The sequence below is a fragment of the Centroberyx affinis genome, unplaced genomic scaffold (assembly GCF_046629955.1).
Source record: "Centroberyx affinis isolate AG114_WGS23_722 - 3 ecotype Tasmania unplaced genomic scaffold, CSIRO-AGI_Caff_v1 ptg002146l_1, whole genome shotgun sequence".
NCBI lineage: Eukaryota > Metazoa > Chordata > Actinopteri > Beryciformes > Berycidae > Centroberyx > Centroberyx affinis.
The window spans coordinates 84351-107515 of record NW_027280464.1 but is presented as its reverse complement, the minus strand read 5'-3'; the positions used below and the strand labels follow the sequence as shown (position 1 = coordinate 107515).

The 23165-nt window shown below is 41.7% G+C and overlaps 1 protein-coding gene across 1 annotated transcript; it reads right to left on the bottom strand.

The window, feature by feature from the left end:
* Positions 1 to 9121: 9121 nt before the first annotated feature.
* On the bottom strand, positions 9122 to 22982 carry LOC139654733 (exocyst complex component 3-like protein 2). Its single transcript, XM_071531882.1, has 13 exons — positions 22849 to 22982; positions 17785 to 18345; positions 16256 to 16473; positions 14935 to 15685; positions 14680 to 14794; positions 14461 to 14571; positions 14223 to 14323; positions 13841 to 13951; positions 13571 to 13706; positions 12642 to 12764; positions 12373 to 12528; positions 11056 to 11177; positions 9122 to 10119 (listed from the first exon to the last, which is right to left on the bottom strand). Exons 2-13 carry the CDS (start codon positions 18318 to 18320, stop codon positions 9798 to 9800), a joined length of 2802 nt encoding a protein of 933 aa, XP_071387983.1. The 5' UTR covers positions 18321 to 18345; positions 22849 to 22982; the 3' UTR covers positions 9122 to 9797.
* Positions 22983 to 23165: the final 183 nt, after the last annotated feature.

Genomic DNA, 23165 nt, shown 5'->3' with positions numbered 1-23165 from the left:
TAATAAAGAATACAGAATGAAGGACTTGTAAATTCGGGACTGGGAGGAGACTCGCCCTGAGAAGAAGATCCATGAATGACACCTGTAATATACCCTCAATGTACAAAATATCAGGGACGTCTTCCTGATATTGAGTTGCAGCCCCTTTTGCACAATCCACATTTCAATTGTCTCAAAGCTTAAAAATGCTTCTCTAACCCGTCTGCTTCTCTTTATCTACATCTCCTCCTTTGTGATTGCTATAGATTTAATAAGGGAAATCAATAAGGGATAATGGATTTTACCTGGATTCACCTCATCAGTGTACTTCATGAAAAGACTAAGTGTTCCTAATGTTTTGTACATTCAGTGAATCACCTGGTTGAACTCAACTCTTCACCTGGGGCTGCTGTCAGGATGTGTGGAAAGAGTTTTGGAGAGCGGGAGACTGTAACTCAGCTGAATGAGTCTGTTAAATTCACTCACATGGTAGAAATACTATTCTTCACCTCATTCAAAGATTAGATGAAGGAGTCATGGCCTTACACTGAGATGAAACTCTCTCTAAGGTGAAGATCTAGTCCCTGTAGCACCTACTGTTCATAGGCATGTTGAGGAAGAAATGGAAAAGTACCTATACTAAGCAACATATGCTCACTTAATATAGGTACTTTTCCATTTCTTCCACAACAAGCACAATGTTCAACAGTCCACCAAAGGGTCATAAACTATTGCTCTTCAAATTTAAATACATATCAGAATTTGTATCAGAACAATTGTTTGACGCAAGTGATGCAATTGAAAGTTAATGATGATTGCTGTTGCTGGGATTTAACCTCTGAGGGCTTATCTGTCGTCTGTGTAGGTTAGCATAACCTCGCAGCAATTTGGAAACAATAAGGTCTGCAATCAAATCCAGGAGTGAATCATCTTTGGCTCCCTGTGGTTCTTTTGGTCCACAGGTCATGCATGTGCCTAGCCTTTTTTTCAACTCTCTGAGAGATCAGATAAGACCCCACTTGGGGTCCAATGTGGTGAGTTTACTCTAAATCCTACCTCAGGTTTGGGTTTCCTGGAACGCCTCTTCCTGATGGGGCACAGAACACAACCTGCTTACGTAAATAAGCCGGGGGAGAAAGCACAAGGAGCCAAAGGTGAGCCCCTGTTGCCATATTTCACAGGAGGCACCATTGTTTAGCTGCAGACTTATTCCTTGCCATGCAAAGTAGTTTCCGTTCTTGCAATTGGCTTGAGCCGATAAATTTGTTGTTAACAGTAGAAACAGACAACTTTCTGGCGGCTCGGTGAGCTCGTGACAAAACGTGGGGGGGGGGGGGGGGGGGCTTCTTCGCTCTGCCGGTGCTCCCTGTGCTTTGTTTAGTCGCACAAACAGTGCATCACCTTTGGTCATTATTAGAAACATCAGCAGAGGCAAACAGCCTGTCATCAAAAAACATGAGGACCGTGTAAGCAAGATCAGGTCCTTCATTCATTCATCCATTCATTCATTCATTCGTTGAGTCATTGATTCATTGATTCATTGAGATATTCATTCATTCATTCATTGAGTCATTGATTAATTGATTCATTGAGACATTCATTCATTCATTCATTCATTCATTCATTGAGTCATTGATTCATTAAGACATTCATTCATTCATTCATTCATTCATTGAGTCATTGATTCATTGAGACATTCATTCATTCATTCATTGAGTCATTGATTCATTGATTCATTGATTCATTGAGTCATTGAGTCATTCATTCATTCATTCATTCATTGATACTTAATTATTCCCTAATGGGGTTATGCGTAATATCACCACCACCACAACATTTAAAAAAATGTAAACCTTTTTTTTTTACAAAACAAAATGTAGCCTGCAGCACAGCAGCACAGCACAGTGCCACCACAGCTGTCCAAGGACAGAAAGAGGAGGAATGATAGGTAGCTGAAGTTTAACATTTGTCATATGGGAAATATCTAATAATCCTCTGAACCTTGGTTGGTGTTTGTTCTGAAGTGATAATGCTGATGGCAAGAGTTCTGAAAGAAATTTCCAATGAGATTTTTGATAATTCATTCCAAACACCAATTACAGATCTATCATCAAACAATGTTTATCTCCAAGTTGGTCAAGACATTTGATAACATTTGAATGTTTTTGTGCCTGTGCCAGGGCCGAGCGTATCACAGTATCAGCTCAGCTTTCTTGGGGCTGCCATGAGCAGTGTTTGTGTTTGGGGTTACAACAACAGAAAATCCTCCCACAGAGTAAAGGTGAGACTGGGAGCCTCTTGGATAGGCCATGGGCTTCCTTTAGCAATGCATAACAAATACATAACAAATACACAGCCTTTGAGGATGTCCGTTGGCCCAGCCTATTTTCCATGTGAGATCAGACAGAGCAGTCATTCACTGTCATCCTCACTCTCTCCTCTTTCTTTCTTGCTTTTCTTCTATTTTTAGGCTGTGGTTTTCCTGGAGTTGTTTTGGGAGCTCTGGGGAACAGAGTCCTCTGTCACTAAGATGAATAAGAGACCAGGTTATTCTAATCATATTGTCACTCTGCAAAGCAAATGACGTCATTCGTTCCATTTTCTAAGGTGGAAAATCTTCTCCTCAATGGAATTTTTTTTTATAGATTGTTGCTTCAGCTGATGCAAGCTCAGCATGAGAGAAAGACTAATGAGAGATATTATGATCTGCACTATGTATGCTGTGATGGTAAATAGCAGGGTTTGGGTCAATCAGGGTTTGGGACTCATCAATTCCAATTTAAGTGAGGATTGAAATTTGAATTTGAAAAAACCTACAGGAAACAGAATTGGAATTTCATAAAGTTGAATTTAATTAAATGAAATTCTGTGTTATTCCTTGTTTTTTCTTACCATATATCTGAGATTACATGTAATGTTGTATGTATATTATCAATACTGTTAAAGGAACCTTTCAGGTGGTATTTGATGCATAATGTGGTCGTAATACAAACATTATGATTGAATGTATTTGATTTAATGTTTGATTTATAATGTTAAGCAAGCCAAGACAATCTCTCTTGGAAGTTGAATTCATGAATGACCACAACCCTGGTAAATAGCGACAGTGCATATATGTAAACAGTTGACATTCAAATGGGATGCACCACCATTTGGTCACTAAAGTTAGGGGGATCCTTATTTGGCAATATGCTGCTCATTTTTAGTGTAAGGAGGAATCACTCAGATGAGCAAATTGTCATGCTGAGGAACTTGCTGGTCCCATAAGGTCAGCTAAGGTGGGCCGTCTATCCAGCTACTTATGAAAGACAGATGATGTGTTTGCACGCTGGAATGTCATGGAGGGTAAACCCATTGACACTCAATTTACCCAGCTTTTTATTTTCAGAATACAAGTTTCTCACCTTTTTTAGGCTGGCATGAAGAGGTGAAATTAAGAGTTTACATCATAATAAGTAGCATCAAACTGATGTCAGTTATATGAAAAGCGGCTCTGTAAAGGAAAAATAAAACCTAAATTGATGTTTTTTCAAGAATATAACAGATTTTTGTTTGTTTGCCTTATGATTATAACTGACTGGAGGTCATAGTTTACCCATCTTTTTATCATCACTGGTTAGTAGTGATGCGGCTGTATAGCAGCCAGGTCTGTGAGGCCAGGGGATGTGCTCACATAAATACAGACAGCCGGAGTTGCATGCAGGACCAGCGCAGCCTCTCCCTGTTTTTTTCTCACTATTATTCAGACGTCAAAACAGTTTAAACAAAGGAAAACAAATAACCCCACAGGTTGGGATGTTTACAGTGTCAGTGGCATCACGCCAGCTCGATCTGAGCAAATATTTATATCCACGCATCCACCAAGTATTAGTCAGCTGCATTATAGTGATTTAGTGAGTCAAAATAGGAATTAAGCTTTTTTTCAGGAAAAAGTAAAAGTAAAAGTAAATTGATCACAGGGAGGTTGCCTTTTTATTAACTTAAATACAAAATTTTGTTTCACTGATGAAGAATCTTCTGCTATTGAGCTAGAAACTGGAAATATGATGCTGTTGTCGGTTAGATACCAGTTATGCCTGATATATATACACTACCAGTCAAATGTGTTTCATTATCTTAAAGCCATTTTGATCTAAAGGCTTATGCTTAAATGCTTGAAATGTGTTTCTTAGACAAATATAAGTAGTGAAGTTGATCCAATGTATGAATTTCTTTCCAAAGCCTTTGCCTTTCCATCAAGGCAAAGGGCGGCTACTTTAAAGAATCTAAAATATAAGATAGTTTTGATTTGTGTAACACTTTTTTGGTCACTGCATAATTCCATTTGTGTTATTTCATAGTTTGGATGTCTTTACTATTATTCTAAAATGTGGGAAATAGTAAAAATAAAGAAAAATGTGGTGTGTCCAAACTTTTGACTGGTAGTGTACATGAACCTGTTTTGCTGATATATTCTAAGAAAGACAAATGCTCTCACATTAGATATTATCAAAGGTTATTTTAGATTGCACTCCCAGGCTTGAACAAAGGTGAACTTCCTCCTCTCCCCCTGCGGCCGCGGCCTGAGAGCGACGGCCTAATGACGAATACTAATCCCGACACAAACAGGGCGGCTCGTCTACCGGGTCGGATCCGCAGCTGAGCGGGCACAGGCAGGCAGGGCCGCGTGTCTCCTCCTGGCTAAATAAAGACCCACTTGATGGATACACTCTGATAACATAAATCAGGATATCCCATCAGGAGTGACGAAGTGGACCATTGTTTTGGTTCAAGTGGGCAGCCATCCTGACAGACGGAGCACACTGCACATGGGAGAGGACGTGAGCTTCTCCTCTGAGTCTTGCTCTGACGGGTCGGGTCAATACAGCCACGGGGTCATTTATAGAGATGTAGTCATAATGTGTGTGTGTGTGTATACCATACTGATATTTTTGGATTGAAGCTGCGCTGATTGCCATTTTTTTCTGATATTCCATGTCTTTAAATTTGGCCATTTTCATGCCAAAAAATTCCAATAAAGTGATTCAGTGTTTCCCAAGAATTTTAGTCTTGTCAGGAAGGAAAAGCCTCTGAAACAGGATTTGGACCATCATGGCACACTAAAACTCTCTGAAACCCAGACTCATGAAATTCTTTTAGGTGGATCAGCAGCTTCTTAAAGGATAACTCCAGCCATTTTCGACCTGGACTGTATTTCCCCATCATTTTCCATCACACCAATCGATTCTGATCAAAATCTCATAAAATTGCTTCACTATAGAACTACTTATGCCATGCTTGCCTGGGTGCATGGCTCTCCAATACAGCCCTATAGGTCCAGAGGACACTCTTGAGTTTCAGTTTATCCATGACAACTTTCACTATTTATTTTGCACTACTTAGACAGGCAGCCGCAGCTAGTCAGCCAATGAACAAGGAAGTGCTAAAGCAATGGCCAAGGTAGCAGCAAAACAGTACAGTAAAGGTATGACTTGAGATAATTTTCATTGACGTCTTTTCACCGACATGTCTCATTACAGAGTGAGCAATGACTGTGTTGAAAGAGACATGCTTTGAGTGCTTTTGGGGTGGATTTTTGGAGCGTCCATTGGCTCATTAGGACTGTACAGGAGAGCCGCACTCTGGCAAGCAAGACATAAGTAGCTTTGTCTAAGATGTTGATGAGATTTGGGTCAGAATCAATCAGTATGATGGAACATGATGGGAAAATAGGGCTCAGATAAAAAATGGCTATACTTCAAGGCAGGGTGAGGGAGGTTTCATTGCAGGTTTTACAAACTGACACCACTGAATCTGTTCCAATCCTCCCAAAACATCTGAAATAGAAATAATACTAATGAAAAAAACATATTCACTAGCTGTGTTCAGGGAAGAACCTCCACCATATCAGAGATGGACAACACTGACTGGCTTTAAAGAAAGGCCAATATCGGCCCAATACATCAACAAACTGATATATCAGTCTAACCCAAATAATGACCACGGCTTTATGGATTGAAGCCAAAAAGTAACCATTGGAGGGCCCTGGTCTAGACTAAGCAAGCCCTAGTGGATGGCACCCGGCCTGGAAACGAGTGCCCTCCCCTATCCCCTCCACCCCAATCCCCAATCCCTTACTTTAACTTATATCCAGAGATCCAGGCCACTCCAGAACAAGCAAACAAACAAAAAATAGAGCAACCATGAAAACCGCATCCACAGAGCGAACAAAGAAAGGGCACGGCAAACGGCTCGCTTCCGAAAACAAACAGCGATTACGGCCAGATGGGTTTTCCAGTTCAGAGCTGTGTTAATGAGAGGAAGCAGGGGAGTTCTTCCCAGGGATTTCATTGTGATGTTATGGACGGTTCCACCTTCAAGGGCTTGATCGAGGGGAACCTCCGAGAGCTTGGCCCTCGCCGCTACCTGCCCGCCGTGGCCAGAGACGGTAATCCCCACCTGCAATACCTGGAAAACAGCAGCCTCCCCGCATCCGCCCTCAGTCTGCTATATGAAAGGATGTCTGATAATATTGTTAGATGTACATATGACTCAGAAGCCGTGCTGCCAAACTTAACATTCAGTTCAATGCCAACTTCACTTGATGTTCTTCCTGTTCTGTACTACGGATTTCGTGGAACTTATTAAAATAAAAAAACAAGTGCATGGTGCAGTCCAAGGTCAAAGATATGTGAAGCCTATTGTTGGCAGCTGGTAAACAGGTTCAAGGAATACTTAAGGATGTCGGACACTTTTTTTTTTTTGAGAATATATGACTCCCAGCTTTATGCTGTTTTCACCTGTTTGCATGCTGATAATCTTTAGCCAGGAAGGGAACATGTGTTCTTGTATTCTTTATAAGAAAGAAGGAGGTGAAAACGGTGCTGTAGGATCGAACATGTTACATCTATGTCCTGACATGTTGCAGAGGCTGTGACTCATATAGAGAATCTGAAACCATTCAACTATGAATAACAAAGGAGTGAGCAGCATCACTCTCACCGTGCGCATAAACACACATAACCATGAACAACTGCACAGAAAGAGAATTCCTTTGACATCTTACACACCTCATCTCTGACCAAATGAGCCTGGTTGTGGTAATTTGAAACATTTAGAGAAACTATATTACAGATCTGCAGTGTAATCTGTTATCCAGTAACACATTTTAAATTAAAACTCCCTGACAGCACACTCAAACATAGAATTTCAAAGTTTATCAAGTAGTTAGGAACCGTAGCATAACTACATGAGAAAACGATGCTCATTGCACATCAAAACAATTAAAATTGCACCTATTTAAATGTGCATTGTGATGCATTGCAAGAAGATTATAATCCCATTATTATCACAGATAAACTTTACAATATAATTATTAAACAAGACTGAAACATTACATTCAATTTAATATCATGTCATTAACTATACAGTTGCTCCATAAAGTACCTAGTCAACCCCATATTTATTTATTTTTATTTGCACCCTATGTTTTTATATCATGCTCCAATTATAATGATTTTCATTCACTTATAATGCACTTATAATGCTTTATAATGCCTCATAATGTCTTGTGGGCACTATTAAGTAATATGTTACCAAATATATGTTCTTTTTACTATTGTTTTACTGCTTTTATTTCTTTGTTTTTATGCCTTTTTATTCTGTGAAGCAGTTATTATTATTATTATTATATAAACTAACTGCAGTGAAATTGATTGAACTTGCAAGACACTTGGATAGCCTGGTAGGTAACTATTACCATCAATCAACTATATAGGAATTTTCTTTTTTTTTTAATTAGAAAATTTGGCTAAAAACCTGTCAAGATAAAAAAAAACTGTCATTTTTGTAAATATTGTCAAAATGATATAAATTTACGTATTATCCTTTTAGTCATTTGTAGTTTCAGCTTGTATCACAAGGTGATACAGTATATTGTCACTGATACAAAAGCAAACAGCAGATTAACCAATTGTATGTGTGTTATAAAGGCCATAGGTTGTGGCTAGGATTTAGCTTTTAATATCAAAAATGGAAATATTAAACCAGTAAATGCTATTGAACTATTTACAATCCATAGCTTCACCAGCTATCGGCGCAGAAGATAAACTTTGAAGCCATTTTTCTGAGTTTCACTACTGTTACAGTTCTTTGGCTTTGGATCATCAAGGTCAGCTGAGGCTCAGCACATGCACTGGGAGATCTGTGACCAAACCTCATCACACTGACCTCACTGCTGTTCGATGCCAGTGTGTGCTGTGAGAAGCCCAAGCACCGGGTTAGACTATGGGATTTTATGCCTTAGCGCTTGCTGAAAAACATCTGTCAGCGTGCCAACCACCAGTTCTAAATTCTCACGAGTTGACACGGGACCGCATGAGTTATTTCTGCATGGAAAGTAACCGGGTCACACACAAGTTCAGAGGTAGACCTACGAGAGAGGTCAGTATGCAGCACCCCTGCTGAGGTCGGCTGACTTTGTTTTGAATAGCCCACGAGCGGGTCAGACATGAAAAAGATCGGCCATTGCTGCACCTTCACTCTGAGCGGCGGAGGGGAAGTTCCCTCCTAGCGCATAGCGTAAACTTGGCTCCAATAAAAGCATCCGTTTGCACCTCGGTGGACAACAGGAAATCTTTGTTTATCGAAAAACATCCTCTTGTTAGACCCCGGGGGTATGACCCCTCTTGTTGCACGGAGGCAAAGCGTCATGTAGTAGCCGTGGTGGAGCCCCATATTTCAAGATCTCACTTCACCGAACAAAGCTGCCATAACTCCCAAAGATAAACAACTAAGACGTGGAGTATATGTGGATATGGACATTCACATAGGTTCTGCGTCAGATCCGCGGCCCTGTGTCAGTTTGTCAAAGTGCTGTTTGGTATGTATTGTTTAACATAGCTGTAGACTTAGTGTCTGACACTCCCATGGGCAGGGGGCCACAGCACCTAAAGTTAGAAGTAGGCAGTGCAATACAGTTGCAACATGTACAGATACAATAGGATATCCATTTCAAGAGTTGACATAACTGTCAGTATGCAAGCAAACAATATGCCTTTACTTGTTGGAGCTAAAATACAGTAAACAGGTTTATACCCACAATAAAAGAGATGCTGAATATGTTTAGTCTACCCAATCAATGGGTTTTTATTACGTTTCCAGCAACAGATCTATTTCATTCACAGTGCGAGTTCAAAACATTTACATACACGTTACATACAATATATCCTCACATACATTATTAGTATTGCGAGCCAAAGAGCAGAGGAAGGCAGCGCAGCATCCACAGCACTCACAGAGCAACTATGAAGTTACATGACTGGCCGAGTAAATACGAATAAACATCATATCGCTCTATAGATAATATTGCATTGCATCTGCTAGCAGTAGATTCCACAATTATTTGGAGGCATACAAGGCTAAAAAGATTGAAGAAATGACATATTGAGCAGATCTAACATAAATGTAAAATAATGTAACTTTTGTAGATGTATGTATCGACATAGAACACTACAAACCATGATGAATACTTTTGCACAGAAAATTGTGAATGATATGCAGTCTGATTTCACATTCCCATAAAAAATGCACATCTGGAGATGGATAAATGTCTTTAAGTCAGAGAGCATGTACAGTACGAGCAGTACCTGAGGTCAAGTTTCTTTAAATGGCTTTGATATCACTGGTAACGACATTTGGTACAACCAATCTTTTGTCAAGGTGCATGTACATCTCATCAGTATGTTCACAGTATTTCTGTGACTGCTCTCCTTTATGCCTTACATTTCCCTGTTCATCCTTAATGCTAAAACATCCACGTCAATAGTAAAGACTGCCGGCTAGTCTTCTCTGTGAAATTTATTCATGTCTTCGCTAGTGTGGGATTCGCCGTGTTGAGGGTGTGTGTTCTTCGCACTTGTCCTGCGGTGTCTCCTCGGCCGGTTCTCAGAGAACCAGTTGGTGACGGTCATGGCGAGGCGGAGGAGACCCAGGCTGATGCAGTGCACCTCTGAGGTGATGGGGATGTCGGAGAAGAGGGCGTGGTCTCGGCACAACAGGACATTGCTGCACTCGAAGTCCTTGACAACGTTCAGGATCTCCTGACGCTCCGCCTGCCGCATCATCCCCCGTATGTTCAGCAGGGTGGAGACATGCTTCTTCCTGTGGAGAGGAAGGAAAGAGAGAGGATGAGCGGGGGGGTCAGAGATGGCGGACGGGTGTTAATTGAAATTGGGTCTGTTTGGTGTAGCTGACAAAGTTCCCTGACGCCTTTGAGTCACAGTCGCAGTCACATCTCTCTGAGTCACAGCATCAGTTTCTGGGAAGAAACAGAACATTTGTTTTTCGATGTTTTCGAAAGGTGGCATTTCGATATGTGGATGAACTGGGAGGAGAAGTCCAGGTGGGAGATGTGTGTGTCTGTTTGTGCACGTGCGCATGAATGGGCTCTGCTGCAGTCAGATGAAGTACCCAGCAAACACAGCGCAGGCCGGCAGCCTTTGATCTCCTAAAATACCAGCAGGGGATGCCCTGCGGTAAACAAAAGGGGTGAGTCAAGCGGTGAGTTAGCATGTCTCCAGGTCTGAACCACTGTGTTTTGCTCTCCTCTTCCACACCTCCCCCGCTTTGATTCCAAGTGTGGCACCAGACTGTCTCCTGCAGGGTGGCAGGAATAGGAAGTACTCCGCAGCAGCTTCCTGTCTGCTCCGCTGAGGCTCCTGCGTCACACGCGGCGGTGGGCTGCCAATCGTCACCTGAGTCCTGCACAAACAGCCTTGGGGGCCGGGACTCCCCTTGAGGCCCCGCAGCCTCTTCCACTCTCAAAACAGACCCTCGCTCCTCTCCAAAAATAGCAAAGTTAATGTAGATATGTTTCCGCGCTCCTTTTCCTTGTTTTGATCCATTGTGTCAACAAAAAGACCATACACTCTCTTAGATTTTCCTAGCTTAGGCAAAGTGCCAAAAACAGCACTGTGAATGTGTAGCAGTAAGCATAAAAGAATATAGGGCCTGAGGGGGTACAGTCATGACAAATGGTGTTTTTGTGAGAGACAGTTGCCTGATTGCCATGGAAAAACTCTAACTATATTCATTTACCTTATATCTGGAAACTCTTTCACCAGAACCGCAACCTCCATCTGGATGGAGGGGGTGTCCTCCAGGAGAATGATGTCAGCAAGGTGGCAGATGATGCTATCCAACCAGGATGAGCCTGATTCCTAAAACAGAGAGAAACAAATAGATAAGCAACAATTAAGTTATCATGGAACAAGAATCAAAAAGTCTCGTCACCATAAACAGCTCATAAGTGATCACTGCATTGGGCATTCTTTGGTATAAGTGAAATCTGTTTACCTAAATGTAGATCTTTAAGATGGAGCCTGATCAGCACACAGTCTAGTGAACAATTAAACCTTCATAGGAAGCACAGATTAATACCACTAAAGGTCAGAGGCCAAACATTCAGGTCATTAAAGTGAATAACAAAGCTCCACCCCTGTTTTTCTAAGTTGTGTTTTTCAGTAAGGAAAAAGAAAGCAGAATTCTTTGGCTTGGCATTCACTAAAAATAACGGCGTCTTTTTTAGACAGCCATTAAAAACTCATCCTACCCCAGTTCCCAGTTTCCACAGACAATTCGTCCTGCTCTTCGGCGAAAAAGGCCATCAAGGCCATCCCAGAGCCACATCAAAGCCAGCCAGCTGACAGGAACAGGAAGTTCCTTCTGAACACAGCGGCTTCCTGTTGTCAGCCGAGGTGACGGACACTTGTTTGAACTCACACACAGAGAGGGGGCAAATGCCATGCTGTCAGGCCTAGTTCCTCTCAGCTCTTCCCCTCTCTGGCTAGTGCTAACGTAAGCCCAGTTCATCCATCTCCATCTCACTGACGGCAGCCATTTTTCAGAGCTCACTCCTGTATCAACACTGTCTGAGTTATTCCTGACCTAGGAAACTCGAGGGTCAGGCTCCATTCAGAGCCGCCAGACTCTGCATTCCCCGAGCCACTTTTATTCAGTGATTTTAGGAATCAGCATTTTGGTATATTCTCAATTTGAAGATATGGTGGGGTCCCCCAAAAGGCAATTATTACTTGTGTTTTGGGTGCACAGTCAATAAAAGGATTGGCAAAAGACCTTCCTTAGATCAATTATGTACCCCTTCCCAAGGGGAACATGATTGATAGAGGTGTTATACAAAGACTGGCAGGAAGGCTGTGCTAATTGTGTAGAAGTAGTTCAAATTCAAAGACTTCACTGTCCTACTTGAGGCTAAAACAGCACTTTGTCAATGTGTAGCAGTGACCACAAAAGAGGTCCTTTGTGGGTAAAGTCAGTGAAAATTGTGTCCTCTTGAATGACACTTGCCCGATTCATTGAAAAAGATCGAATTTGTTGTTTGAAGACCAGACTCACCAGATCCTTAAAGAGTCCTTTCAGCTGTTTGGCCTCGTCTTGCAGGCGAAAAGCCATCCTCTTCCTCATCTTCAAGGATGTGCAGATGACCCGCCCCCGCATAATGGCTCGGACATACTCCACCAGGACCCGCCGGTGCACCTCACCCACCAGGGTCTGTCAATCCATTGATAGAACTAATCAATGAACCACTACATAAAGCCAGACAAACATACAAGAACCAAATACTGTAGTTAAATGCTACTTCTGTTGGATGAAACCAGTAATACCTGATATGGTGGAGAGTCCATCCTTCTGAACTTCTTGAAGTGTTGTTTGATGCTGGCTTCAATGGCCTCAAAGGCCTCTGTGTTGTTCAGCCATTTTCTCTTTATCAGCTTGTCAAAGAAAGGCTGGAACAACAACAGGCAGAGCTCTGATTAACAGAGTAAATAGTGACAAAAGGACCAGCTGACATACTCCAGGGGTGTGAAAATGAGAGACAAACAAGATCGTTTCCAGAAGTTTTCAGACAGTTCACTGCAAAAATATCTTAACAAGCCATTCAATTGAGTAATGAGTCTTAAAAATCTTATTTTTCATAATAAGGGGTGAAATCATTTCTTGTTCCCATCACAAAATAATAATAATAATAATAATAATAACTTGTTTTAAGAATTCTCTTGACACTAGCAGAGTGGTCTGCCTTACTTCAGGATATTGTTACTTATTTCTAGAAAAATCTTGAAGCAAGTGAAACTGTATCGCAAACAAGTGAAATTATCTCCACCCCACTGGCAGATTTCCTTCTCTTGTTCTAAGCAGCGTTCCCACTGGTCAAGGAAATTCTGGAATATCATGGAATTACAAATGGTGGATTCCAGACAGGGAAAGTCATAGAATATCAGGGAATTTTACAAATGGGTAACTTTACAGGAATATACTAGAATGGATTGGATTGATTTATTAGATGGTGAGTTTCATCTGTTTTTCTCCACAACAAACCCAACTGTAGTGGAAACCAGACAACAACCCATTTTCAACTTTTCGAACGAAGAAAACCAGGAAGGAAAAGATTTTCTAGGTCATGGAAGCGCTCGGACTCAGTTATGTAAAGTCATGGGAAAGCCATGGAATTTTACCTCAGGGTCATGGTGGGAACCCTTTCGAATGAAAACAAAGACTGAACTTGAGACTAACAGACTTGCAGTGTTCTCACCCTGATGTGCTCAAACAGCCTGTCGGTCAGCACCCTCACTGACTGGTTGATGATCCGGTCCAGGGAGGAGCTGGCTCTCTGTGCCGGCTCCTCGCTGCCCTGGGGGTCACACTGCCTGCAGCGCTGCACAAAGGACCTAGAGTGGACACAGAGGTATGAAGCTGCACTTGGAGCAAATTGTGTATTACTGCATACATTTCCTTCAGTTGGTGAAGATGAACACTGTTGAGATGAATGGAGTATGTTTTTGCTCCATCACTATGCATCTACCTGAGAGGAGGGCAGCAGTTGACCAGAGCTATGGTTCTGGAAACATATCCGTCCCCTCGATCGCCAAATTCTGCCTGAGTCTCATGAAACATCTCCACCTTTCTCTGGAAACTGGAAACACAAAGGTTTATTAAGACCCGCTGAATGATGATGCAAAGTTTATGAGATGAGAAAGGTCTAAGGCATATCTACCTAGATTTATTATGTTGTACTATGTTCTAATTTTAATTCGGTAATAATTAACCTGTAATGGATTACATTTTGAGAGCAACATTCCCTTTGTTTTTTTATAATCCAAGTTTGGGTTCTTTCACACACTTTGAAAAGCACTTCCCTATACTCCGTACCCTGATTTTATACCTTTCTGATAGCTTGTACTCACTTATAGAGGAAGTCAGCCAGGCCAATGAGACTGCAGCGAGCCACTCTTGCCCCCAGAAACTGGTTCACAGCTGTGGATCTGTCCAGGTCCACCTTCAGCCTCTGGAATAGTGAAATACACTGAGTAATGAGTAATACATTATGCACCTTAGACCAAATGGAAATCCACTAAAATAGCTAACAAAACAATTAGTTTCCAACTGGTTTTCTACAGTAAACATAACTGTATGACAGTGTACCTGGATGACAGAGCGTGCCAGGTGGGACTGATACTCCTCTATGTGCAGAGTCTGGGCCCATCGCCTCTCCTCTTCATCCAGAACCTGAATCAGCTCTGTTGTCACCTTCTCCTGAAAACCACATAAGACATAACACAATAAGCTTCACTGAGTCTGATATAAAGATTTTCAAAGGAACAACCATGCATAAACTTTAAAAAAAATAAAACATTTTTTTACCCTGACGATACTGAGGCAGTCTTGCTCCAGCCTGTCTACTGTGTCTTGAGGCACAATGGGCTCCAGTGGGGCATAGTTGATGGCCGTGGATGTGCTAATGGTTCCTAGGACATCCCTGATGGAAAATGACAAACCATTACCAAACCATTTCTGTACATAAAAATGTTCAGGGTTGTAATAGAAGTTTAATATGTATCGTTATTACATGAGACCACATCATTGCCAAGATTCCTCGTCTGATCTTTTGAGACATACCTGTTGTAGATGTTGTAGAACCAGTCCAGCAGTGAGTAGACATCAGTGATCTGTAGTGGGCCGCCGGTAATGGTCCGTAGACGTTTGGCCACGGCCCGATGGTAGCTCTCTACGTACACCTGGAAGGCAGCAAACTCCTCAGGGTAGATGGACACAGCGTTCCTCCTCGCTGCATCCAGGTCATCCACCATCCGACTCCTCAGGCGCTCCAGGTAGGAGGCCAGCTGGCCTGCCTGGGTGTCCACCTGATGTGGCAGGCTCCAGTCTGCCGCCTCTGCCACAGCCTGCCTCCACTTCAGCTTCAACCGCCGAGGACGATGGCTGGGCTGAATCTGGGGAACCTCTTGCTGAGGCTTGGTCTCTTCCCTCAGGGCCCAGGCAGCATCGGCGTGCTCCTCTTGCTGGATCACCAGCACCACCAGCCCAAGGTTGGGACCAGCGCTGGGCTGGCGGAGGGACTCCCGCACCACGTCCCACATCTCCTTCTGCAGGGCTTCATACAGGAGCTCCACGTCCTTAGCCTTCCGCCGGCTGGAGTCCAGCGACGCGTTGGGGCTGAATGGGTCGTCCAGGGTTGGGGGCGTTAAGGGGATCATGCCGAGAGGGTTACTGGGACCAAAGGTAGGGGTAAGGGTGGGATTGGGTGAGGTGGGCAGGAGGGACAGCAGCTCGCACTCTCGCTCCAGCTCTTGAATGTGTGTGTCGGCCAGGAGCAGGTCCCTGTGGTTGACCAACTGTAGGATCTCCAGTACTGTGGGGAGGGAGAGGAGAAAAGTCAGCCTACGTTTTTTTCTGCGAAAAGCTACAGAATGGAGACAAAGGAAAAGGGTGGAGCAACAGAGGGGAAAGGCTATATTTGTTGTTATGGTTATTGGGTAGTTCTGCGTGTGCCTGACTGACATATTCAGAAGCATCAAATTGAGTTATTTGTTGCTTGTTGTGCACACTCTTCTATTCCTAGCCAGGTTCCCCGTGGAGCTGTGAACAGTAGCTTGGTTGAACTTCTATCTGGAGGAACCTGCAGTAGAAGGAAGTGCGGTCATTTCCTGATTTCACAGTCTGGTGATTGAACCCAGTGACTCAGGGGTCTGGGGACCTCTCAGCCTCATCAGAGAGTTGTCTAGGATTGGGAGGAAATACTGCTGAAGCTGACCAGGAAGTGCAAAGTTCTCTGTTAATAGACTACAGTAAGGAAAACTCCTTATGTGGACCTTGCAAAAGACTAACTCTTCTGAGACAATCACAAACTAAACTTCACTGGTTGATTAACTCTGGGATATTTTCCACCTGATGTTTCCATGACTGGTCTGACTATTATTACCTGAGAGAGGCTCTCTGGTTTTGACCACTGGCTCCTCCTCCACTGTTTCCTCCTCTGTCCCTTGGGAGCCCCGGTCTGACATGGATTCCCTCTTCAGCTTGCCCAGGCTGACCATCCTGAGGAAGGAGGGCCGCCTGCGAGCCTCCGCCTCGCTGTCTGTGCTCAGGTCCCCACAGGGCAGGCTTTCTCTGCGCACCTCCTTACGCCGACCTGTGAAGCTACAGAGCAGCCAGAGCAGCACAGACTTGCATGAATGACTACAGTTACTTTCCAATGAGAATCTACAGCCCCTTTCACACATGAAACCCGTAAAAGTGCTGGATTACGTTTTCTGGTAAATGTAGCAGTTTCTGTTGTTCACACAAGACATGCCTTTCCACTTTTTTAACGTAATGCTACCATTCACACAATACTGGCAATACCGTTACATTCCACTGTTGTCATTTCCCGGAAACCGCCGGAGTCACTGCACTAGTCACCAGGACATGCAGTTATTGACTGATTATCAGAATGTTCTGAATAGAAAAGTGTGAATATGAATTGGAGTTATGAGCATTGAGGTATGTATTGTATGGCTTAACAGCACAATGTTTGGAATGTCACATATTCACACATCTGCTAAACTGTGCTGCAGCTAAGCATGAGACAATGTCTCAGATATAAATAGTCCCATTCACTGAGCACAGCAAGTACACAAAATAGTACTGGCAAACAAAAGGAGTTCCGTAGATCAACAGGTTGCTATAACATATTACATAACTCTTCAGGAAATAAGCACACTATAAGTTATGAACCACTCAGTGTTACTGACTAGGAGGGGTGGTGAGCATTTTTCCATTATAGACCAGACCCTTTCCTCTGGGAAACGGTCTGATACACTCCCCCAGTGTATCAAAATAGAGGCCTTTAATTTATTATTTTACTTGAGTTGTGTACCCGTTTTCTGTAACTGTTACATTACTATATTGTTTGACATATTTTATGCAAAGGATACTTTTTTCGCCTGATGGTATTTATTGCAAGATATCATTACTCTGTTGCTGTTTATTTCTATAAAATGTGTTGTAAAACATGTATGTAAAATGTGCATAAGTATGAATAAAATTATTAGGTATTATTAGGAGCATTTTTACCATTTGATTGCACAGGGAACAGCAAAATTATGTACACACAAATTTTTTTTTATGTATTACCAGAAAGTGGTTCTTTAAATTTGTAGAAGAACCCTTACTGGTGATATAAAGAACCCTTTTAGATTTGCTCTCTATAGTGCCAAGCTCAAATGGTTCTCAAGAACCATGCTGTAAAGAGCTATTTAAGAACTTATGAAATGCTCCAAATCAGCATTACCAAAATAATGTTTTTCCAATTTTTTAACAAATTAGAGTGTTCTTTGTGTCTTTACTTTCCTATACAGAACCACTATCGTAATCAAAGAACCCTTGAACAACCATTCTTTCTTTTCAGTAATATAGTTAAGATCTTATAAAAATTTCCTAACTCCTCTTGCACCCCTCTACCCTCCTCACCGAAGTAGGGTCATAATTTCTTCGGAGCTCCTGCGTAGTCCTTTCCTTTTCTCCCTCTCTGGTGGGAGTGTCTTGGAGCCTGTGGTGTTGCGCTGGGAGGGGCTGCTCCCCCACACATTGCGTCCTGACATGCGCAGCCCCTTCCCCAGCTTTCCGAGGGTCTTGAGGGGCGACACTCCGCAGATCCGCTCCAGGGTTCCCCTCAGGGGCCTTCCTTTAGGGTTCCCTGCCCCGTGCCTTTCAGCATTCAGCTCGTTCTCCTCCTCCTCTCCGTCACGGGAGGTCCTGAGCTGGAGGTTACCCCTGACCTCCCCCATGATGAGACCCATGTCACCTCCGCTCCTCTCCTCCTCATCCAGGTCCACCTCCTCAAAGGGGTTCAGGTCCCTCTTCAGCTCCTTCAGGTCCTTCAGATCATTGAGATCATTCAGGTCTTTCAGGTCCAAGTCCAGCCTGGGCAGGATCAGTTCGCCATTCATTCTGGGGAACTCGTGGCAGCTCTTCGACCTTCCTGGGAGCTTCTTTAGAATGGGCATGGTTGCACTTAAGACTCTTAACAAACTGAAAAACAAGAACATTGTGTAAGATGTGATTACTGGCTGTAGAAACATTTTCAACAAGTCTTTTCCTTGAACAGCAGTGCCCTTTCAATATGAGCAACTGGTTATCAGATCAACTTCATAAAGCATTGCTTTCTTTGAGATTTACTCAAACATTATTTAGTACACAATGATACCTTAGAATATAGGTAAAATAAATCCATAGCAATCTTAATACCATATGGACATTTATATGAATGTCTTGCTAAATAAGCATATGCTGTATCAGTGCACAGTACATCAATTCTGAACACTAACCACCTGTTTAATCTATATACACAGGACAGGAAATATGCTTTGAATGCTTAACACTTATTGATTTAAGTGTCTTATTGTTTCAACATAGTAAGCATTAGGCTACAGCGGTGATGTTATGACTGAAAATTGGACTTATGAAATTTGGCAAACTGTTTATCTGTTAATACAACAGCACACAACAGACGTTTATATAACTGGAATCCAAAACATCCTTTCACATGTTGGTTATATAACGCTCTTCACTAAGCCAATAGGAAATATGGATTCTAAATATTGCTGCATTTAGAGGATGCTGTGTATGTTTCTCTGACAATATACATGAGCTGAACTACTACCTTATATAAATATTACCATTTTGGAACAAATACGCATATATGAATGTTGACTAGGTTGACTGAGGCTTACATGCAGCTTGTTCAGAAATACCAACACTTGAATGGCAGGAGTCATATAAAGCAAAATACTTGCTGTAAAGGGAGTCTTTACTATCCTTGTCCACAACAATCAAAGATCGGATGTACTCTTTTATCTCTTCAGATGATAGCATGGTATTTCCTGGATTCATTACTTGACATTCTTCTCTAAAGGCAACGCAAAATAATCAAGCTGGTGGGGTTGTGTCCTTGGCTGAAACAGAGGATCAGAGGTTTGCTTTTCCTTTTCAATCAATTCCTTTAACTGGGCCAATTTCTCCATTTCCTTCAAGATTTAAGGGAAAATCAATCCATCTATTCATTAATTATTCATTCTGTTATGCCAAGTGAGGAAAGCTGCCAAACTTGAACATCCACATCCACGCCTGTTTGAATGTTGATCTATGAGTCTCATTGGCACTTGACATATCATCCCAGACTTTTACAGACTTTTTATAGACTTTTACAGTAGAACTTCATAGACTTTTACATTTATTAACTCAATGTTACAATGTTCAGACTGACTGCAAACTTGTAACATTGAATTATATTGAAGTATCAAATGAATCAGACAGAACCTCCTTTGACTTCTCCATAGCAAAAAATTTGGAAAGGAAAACTTCACTGAAATCTTACCCTCTGTATTTTAACATATAATCACATATAGAGGTTTGATAAGTCAAATTTTCTTTGAAACCTCAGGATCTAGATTAGTAAATGTCATATTCTGTGCTTGAGTATTCTGATGGAGGGTCTACCACCCACCCTGACATTTGGATTTAACAAACATGGTGTTGGCTCCATCAGTCAGAAAGACAGAATGAAAGGAATACTGAAAGGAAAATGTTGTTCAAAAATCCAATATATTATCTAAAGAAGATGTTTGATTCTAAAGTAATGTACAATATTAAATTTACAAATTATTCCCTGTGTGGGACTTGAGCCCTTGTAGGACTTTTACAAACCTGATTTTGCTAGTATTTGATCTGTATACACATATATTAATACATTTCCTTTCCATTTTAAAAGAATACACTACTTTTCATAAATCTTAGACAAATAACCTCAATAAATGTATTTTGAAATTAACTTTGAAGTTAACTTTAAAAAAGGTTAAAGAGGCAAAAACTTTTTTGAGGGACTGTGAATTTAATTATTAGTATATCAGTGCCATTACAGCAGGACAAAGCAGCTCTAGGGGGCATCTTGCCCTACAAGGTCAAACTTTTCCTTTTTATCGTTTACAAAACTAAAATACACTCAATGTTCAAGATATTAGGGACATCTTACTGATATTGAGTTGCAACCATCTCCTCCTACATCTCCTCCTCTGTGATTGGTGATAGATTCAATAAGGGAAAGCAATAAGGCATAATGGCTTCTACCTGGATTCACCTCATCAGTGTACTTAATGAAAAGAGTAAGTATACATATTTCATTAAAATATTGCTTACATTGCTCAAGAATTTATGCGCAACATGCACAACATAACCCAGGTCTGTGAGCCACTATTTCAGAAGCATAAAATTTTATTCCATTAAAATGTTTTTATGAAATAATTTTCTTGTACACAGGGTAGGTTGGCAGGCTCTTAAATAGATACAAATTGTGTTAACCTGTACAATCAAATACAAGTTTGCAAAGATGGGTTTTTAAAAGAGACTTAAAAGAAAAAACTGAATCTGGCAACCTTATACCTTCAGGAACACTATTCCAAAGTTTTAGTGCTATACCTGCAACTCCAAAGCCTCCTCTAAAGGCTTATAGCAACTGTTATATCTATTTATTTATTTATTGTATATATATATACATAGAGAGAGAGAGAGAGAGAGAGAGAGAGAGAGAGAGAGAACTACAACCACAGTCTCTACTGTTGGACACTGAGCAGCTCCACTGGAGATGCTGGGGCTTATCTGCCTTTTTCAAGGGCAGATTTTCCAGTGGGTCAAAACAGCTTCTCTAGCCTTTAGCCAAGGGTGGAAGAAACTAATTAGGAAATGCACAGTCTAGTTACATTTACTCCCATTACTGTAACTGAGTACTTAAAAGTAACTCTGTAACTTTTACTCTGAGGACATTTTAAATTAGCTACTTTTTACTTTTACTTAAGTCAATTTTACTTCTACTCAAGTAAAATTTCAGCAAGGTAACAGTACTTCTACTTAAGTAGGATGTTTTAGTACTCTTGCCACCCCAACCTATAGGCTAGCACCAGCCATTTTAAAATGTCTGCCATACTGGAGCCTAATCATGTCTTGATTTGACTCTCTCAATCACTAAAACACAACATGAAGAAGTTGAAGAAAGAAAAATGAAAGTGAAAACATGGACCAGTACAAAAAAAGTAAAAGAAAAGTAAAACTGACAAAGATTATGCTGAAAACGATACTCTTACTGAAAGTAAACTCCGGTCCCGGAGGTGCCGGTGTCCTGCAAGTTTTTGATCCTCCCTGACAGTTAATGAGCCACACCTGTAGCTAACGAGCCACACCTGGTGTCAAACCTGGCCTCACACACCAGGCTCATTAACAACCAGGGAGTTATCAAAAACCTGCAGGACACTGACACCTCCAGGACCGGAGTTTGACACCCCTCCATGCACGTCAGCATGTATCTGTTAGCTGTTGTTCTCCTTTAAAAGAACTATTAATTGAACCACAATCCAACCTTTTTTTAAGAGGAAGGTTTGTATACTTCCATATCGTCATTGTTTGTGGTAATTCTTTGGTGACTGGGGTTCTTTGTCTTTTTCCATACCTTGGGTTTGTTTGTGGCAGATAGAAGCAACCTTTCCAAAACTGGACAATACTATTGATCAGCATTCTTTTAGTATATTTTGCAAATTAAGTTTAACCATGAGGTTTCTTACAGTATATGGGTAAAGAAAGCAAAAGTTCAGCTAACATACTTTCCCATTTCTGGCAGCTTTTCTGCACTCTTTTTGTGGCCTGTGTACAGTCATTAAATCATTAAATCAGGTCTGATTTTTTTACTTTTTCCTCGTTTTAACTGTGGCTCCTGTGTGCTGTTGAACCTGTTTACGTATTCCTCTTGTTGCATGCTATGAGAATCCTCTCGAGAGGACAGGAGGAAATTACAGTGGAGGAGTGGATGACCCTTCAGCTAATGCAAAACATTTTCTTGGGTGGGAGAACAATGCAGCGTATTAAAAATGCAGACATCATTCTGCTGCACTGTGAGGGGAGTCTTGATCATTATACAATAGTCCATTGAATTCAGTGATCAGCTCACATTAAGGACAAATAATAGTCTGGTACACTAAGGTCAAACCTAGATGAGTAAGAAACCTGTTTTATAGTGAATACGCTCTAATATAACTGAGGAAAAAAGTGAAGATAATTGGTCTCTAAACTCATTGAAATCGCCAGTCATATTAGTCAGTTGACATAAAGTTGTGATTTTCTCATCACTATAATTATGAAATAAATTACAGAACAAGACAAACTAAGGGTTTTTTGAATTCTATCAGTGATAATATCCATCTCAAACCTATTTGATTGAAGACACACAACAAATGGCTCAAAACCAAATCATGCATATGTGGATAGAGAACCAGAAAACAATGTCCATACATAGTACCTTCAACTGAGAAACATGAAACACACTTTGATAGTCTACAGAGCAACCTGAGCGTTGACACTGGTCATCAGTGTTACCACAGTAAGCACAAACTAACAGACGGTTCTCTCTGTGGCCACACTGACCTAAGCAAGAATAAAGCATCAACATCCCAAAACTATATACTGTATCTGAATTGAGTGAATGCTGCTTACCTGGTGTGATTGCCGTGCAGTGTTTCAGCACAATGTCATCCTGGTGTGTGCTGGATGTGCGGGCTGCCAGGCTGTGGCGTGTGTGCATGTGTGTGTGTGAGTGAGTGTGTGTGACTGATGAGTGTGAGAGTGTGTCTGCAAGCACTCGGTGGCTCAAGAGAGCAATGTGGTTGCCTGCGGTTTCCTGACGGGCTCTATTGTGGTAGAAGGTGATATGTTTTCCTGAGGAAACGCCCGTCCCGTCCTTTCTCCCCTCCTCCGCCCAACCCCCCCGAACACCCCCCCCACCCCCACCCCTCCCCTCCCACCCTGGGGAC

Coding starts and splice junctions, on each gene's coding strand:
- LOC139654733 (XM_071531882.1), bottom strand. CDS start 18,320: ATGCCCATTCTAAAGAAGCTCCCAGGAAGGTCGAAGAGCTGCCACGAG. Junction 14,795..14,934: donor TTCTACAACATCTACAACAG/GTATGTCTCAAA, acceptor ATTTTCCATCAG/GGATGTCCTAGGAACCATTA. Junction 13,952..14,222: donor CTGGCTGACTTCCTCTATAA/GTGAGTACAAGC, acceptor TTGTGTTTCCAG/TTTCCAGAGAAAGGTGGAGA.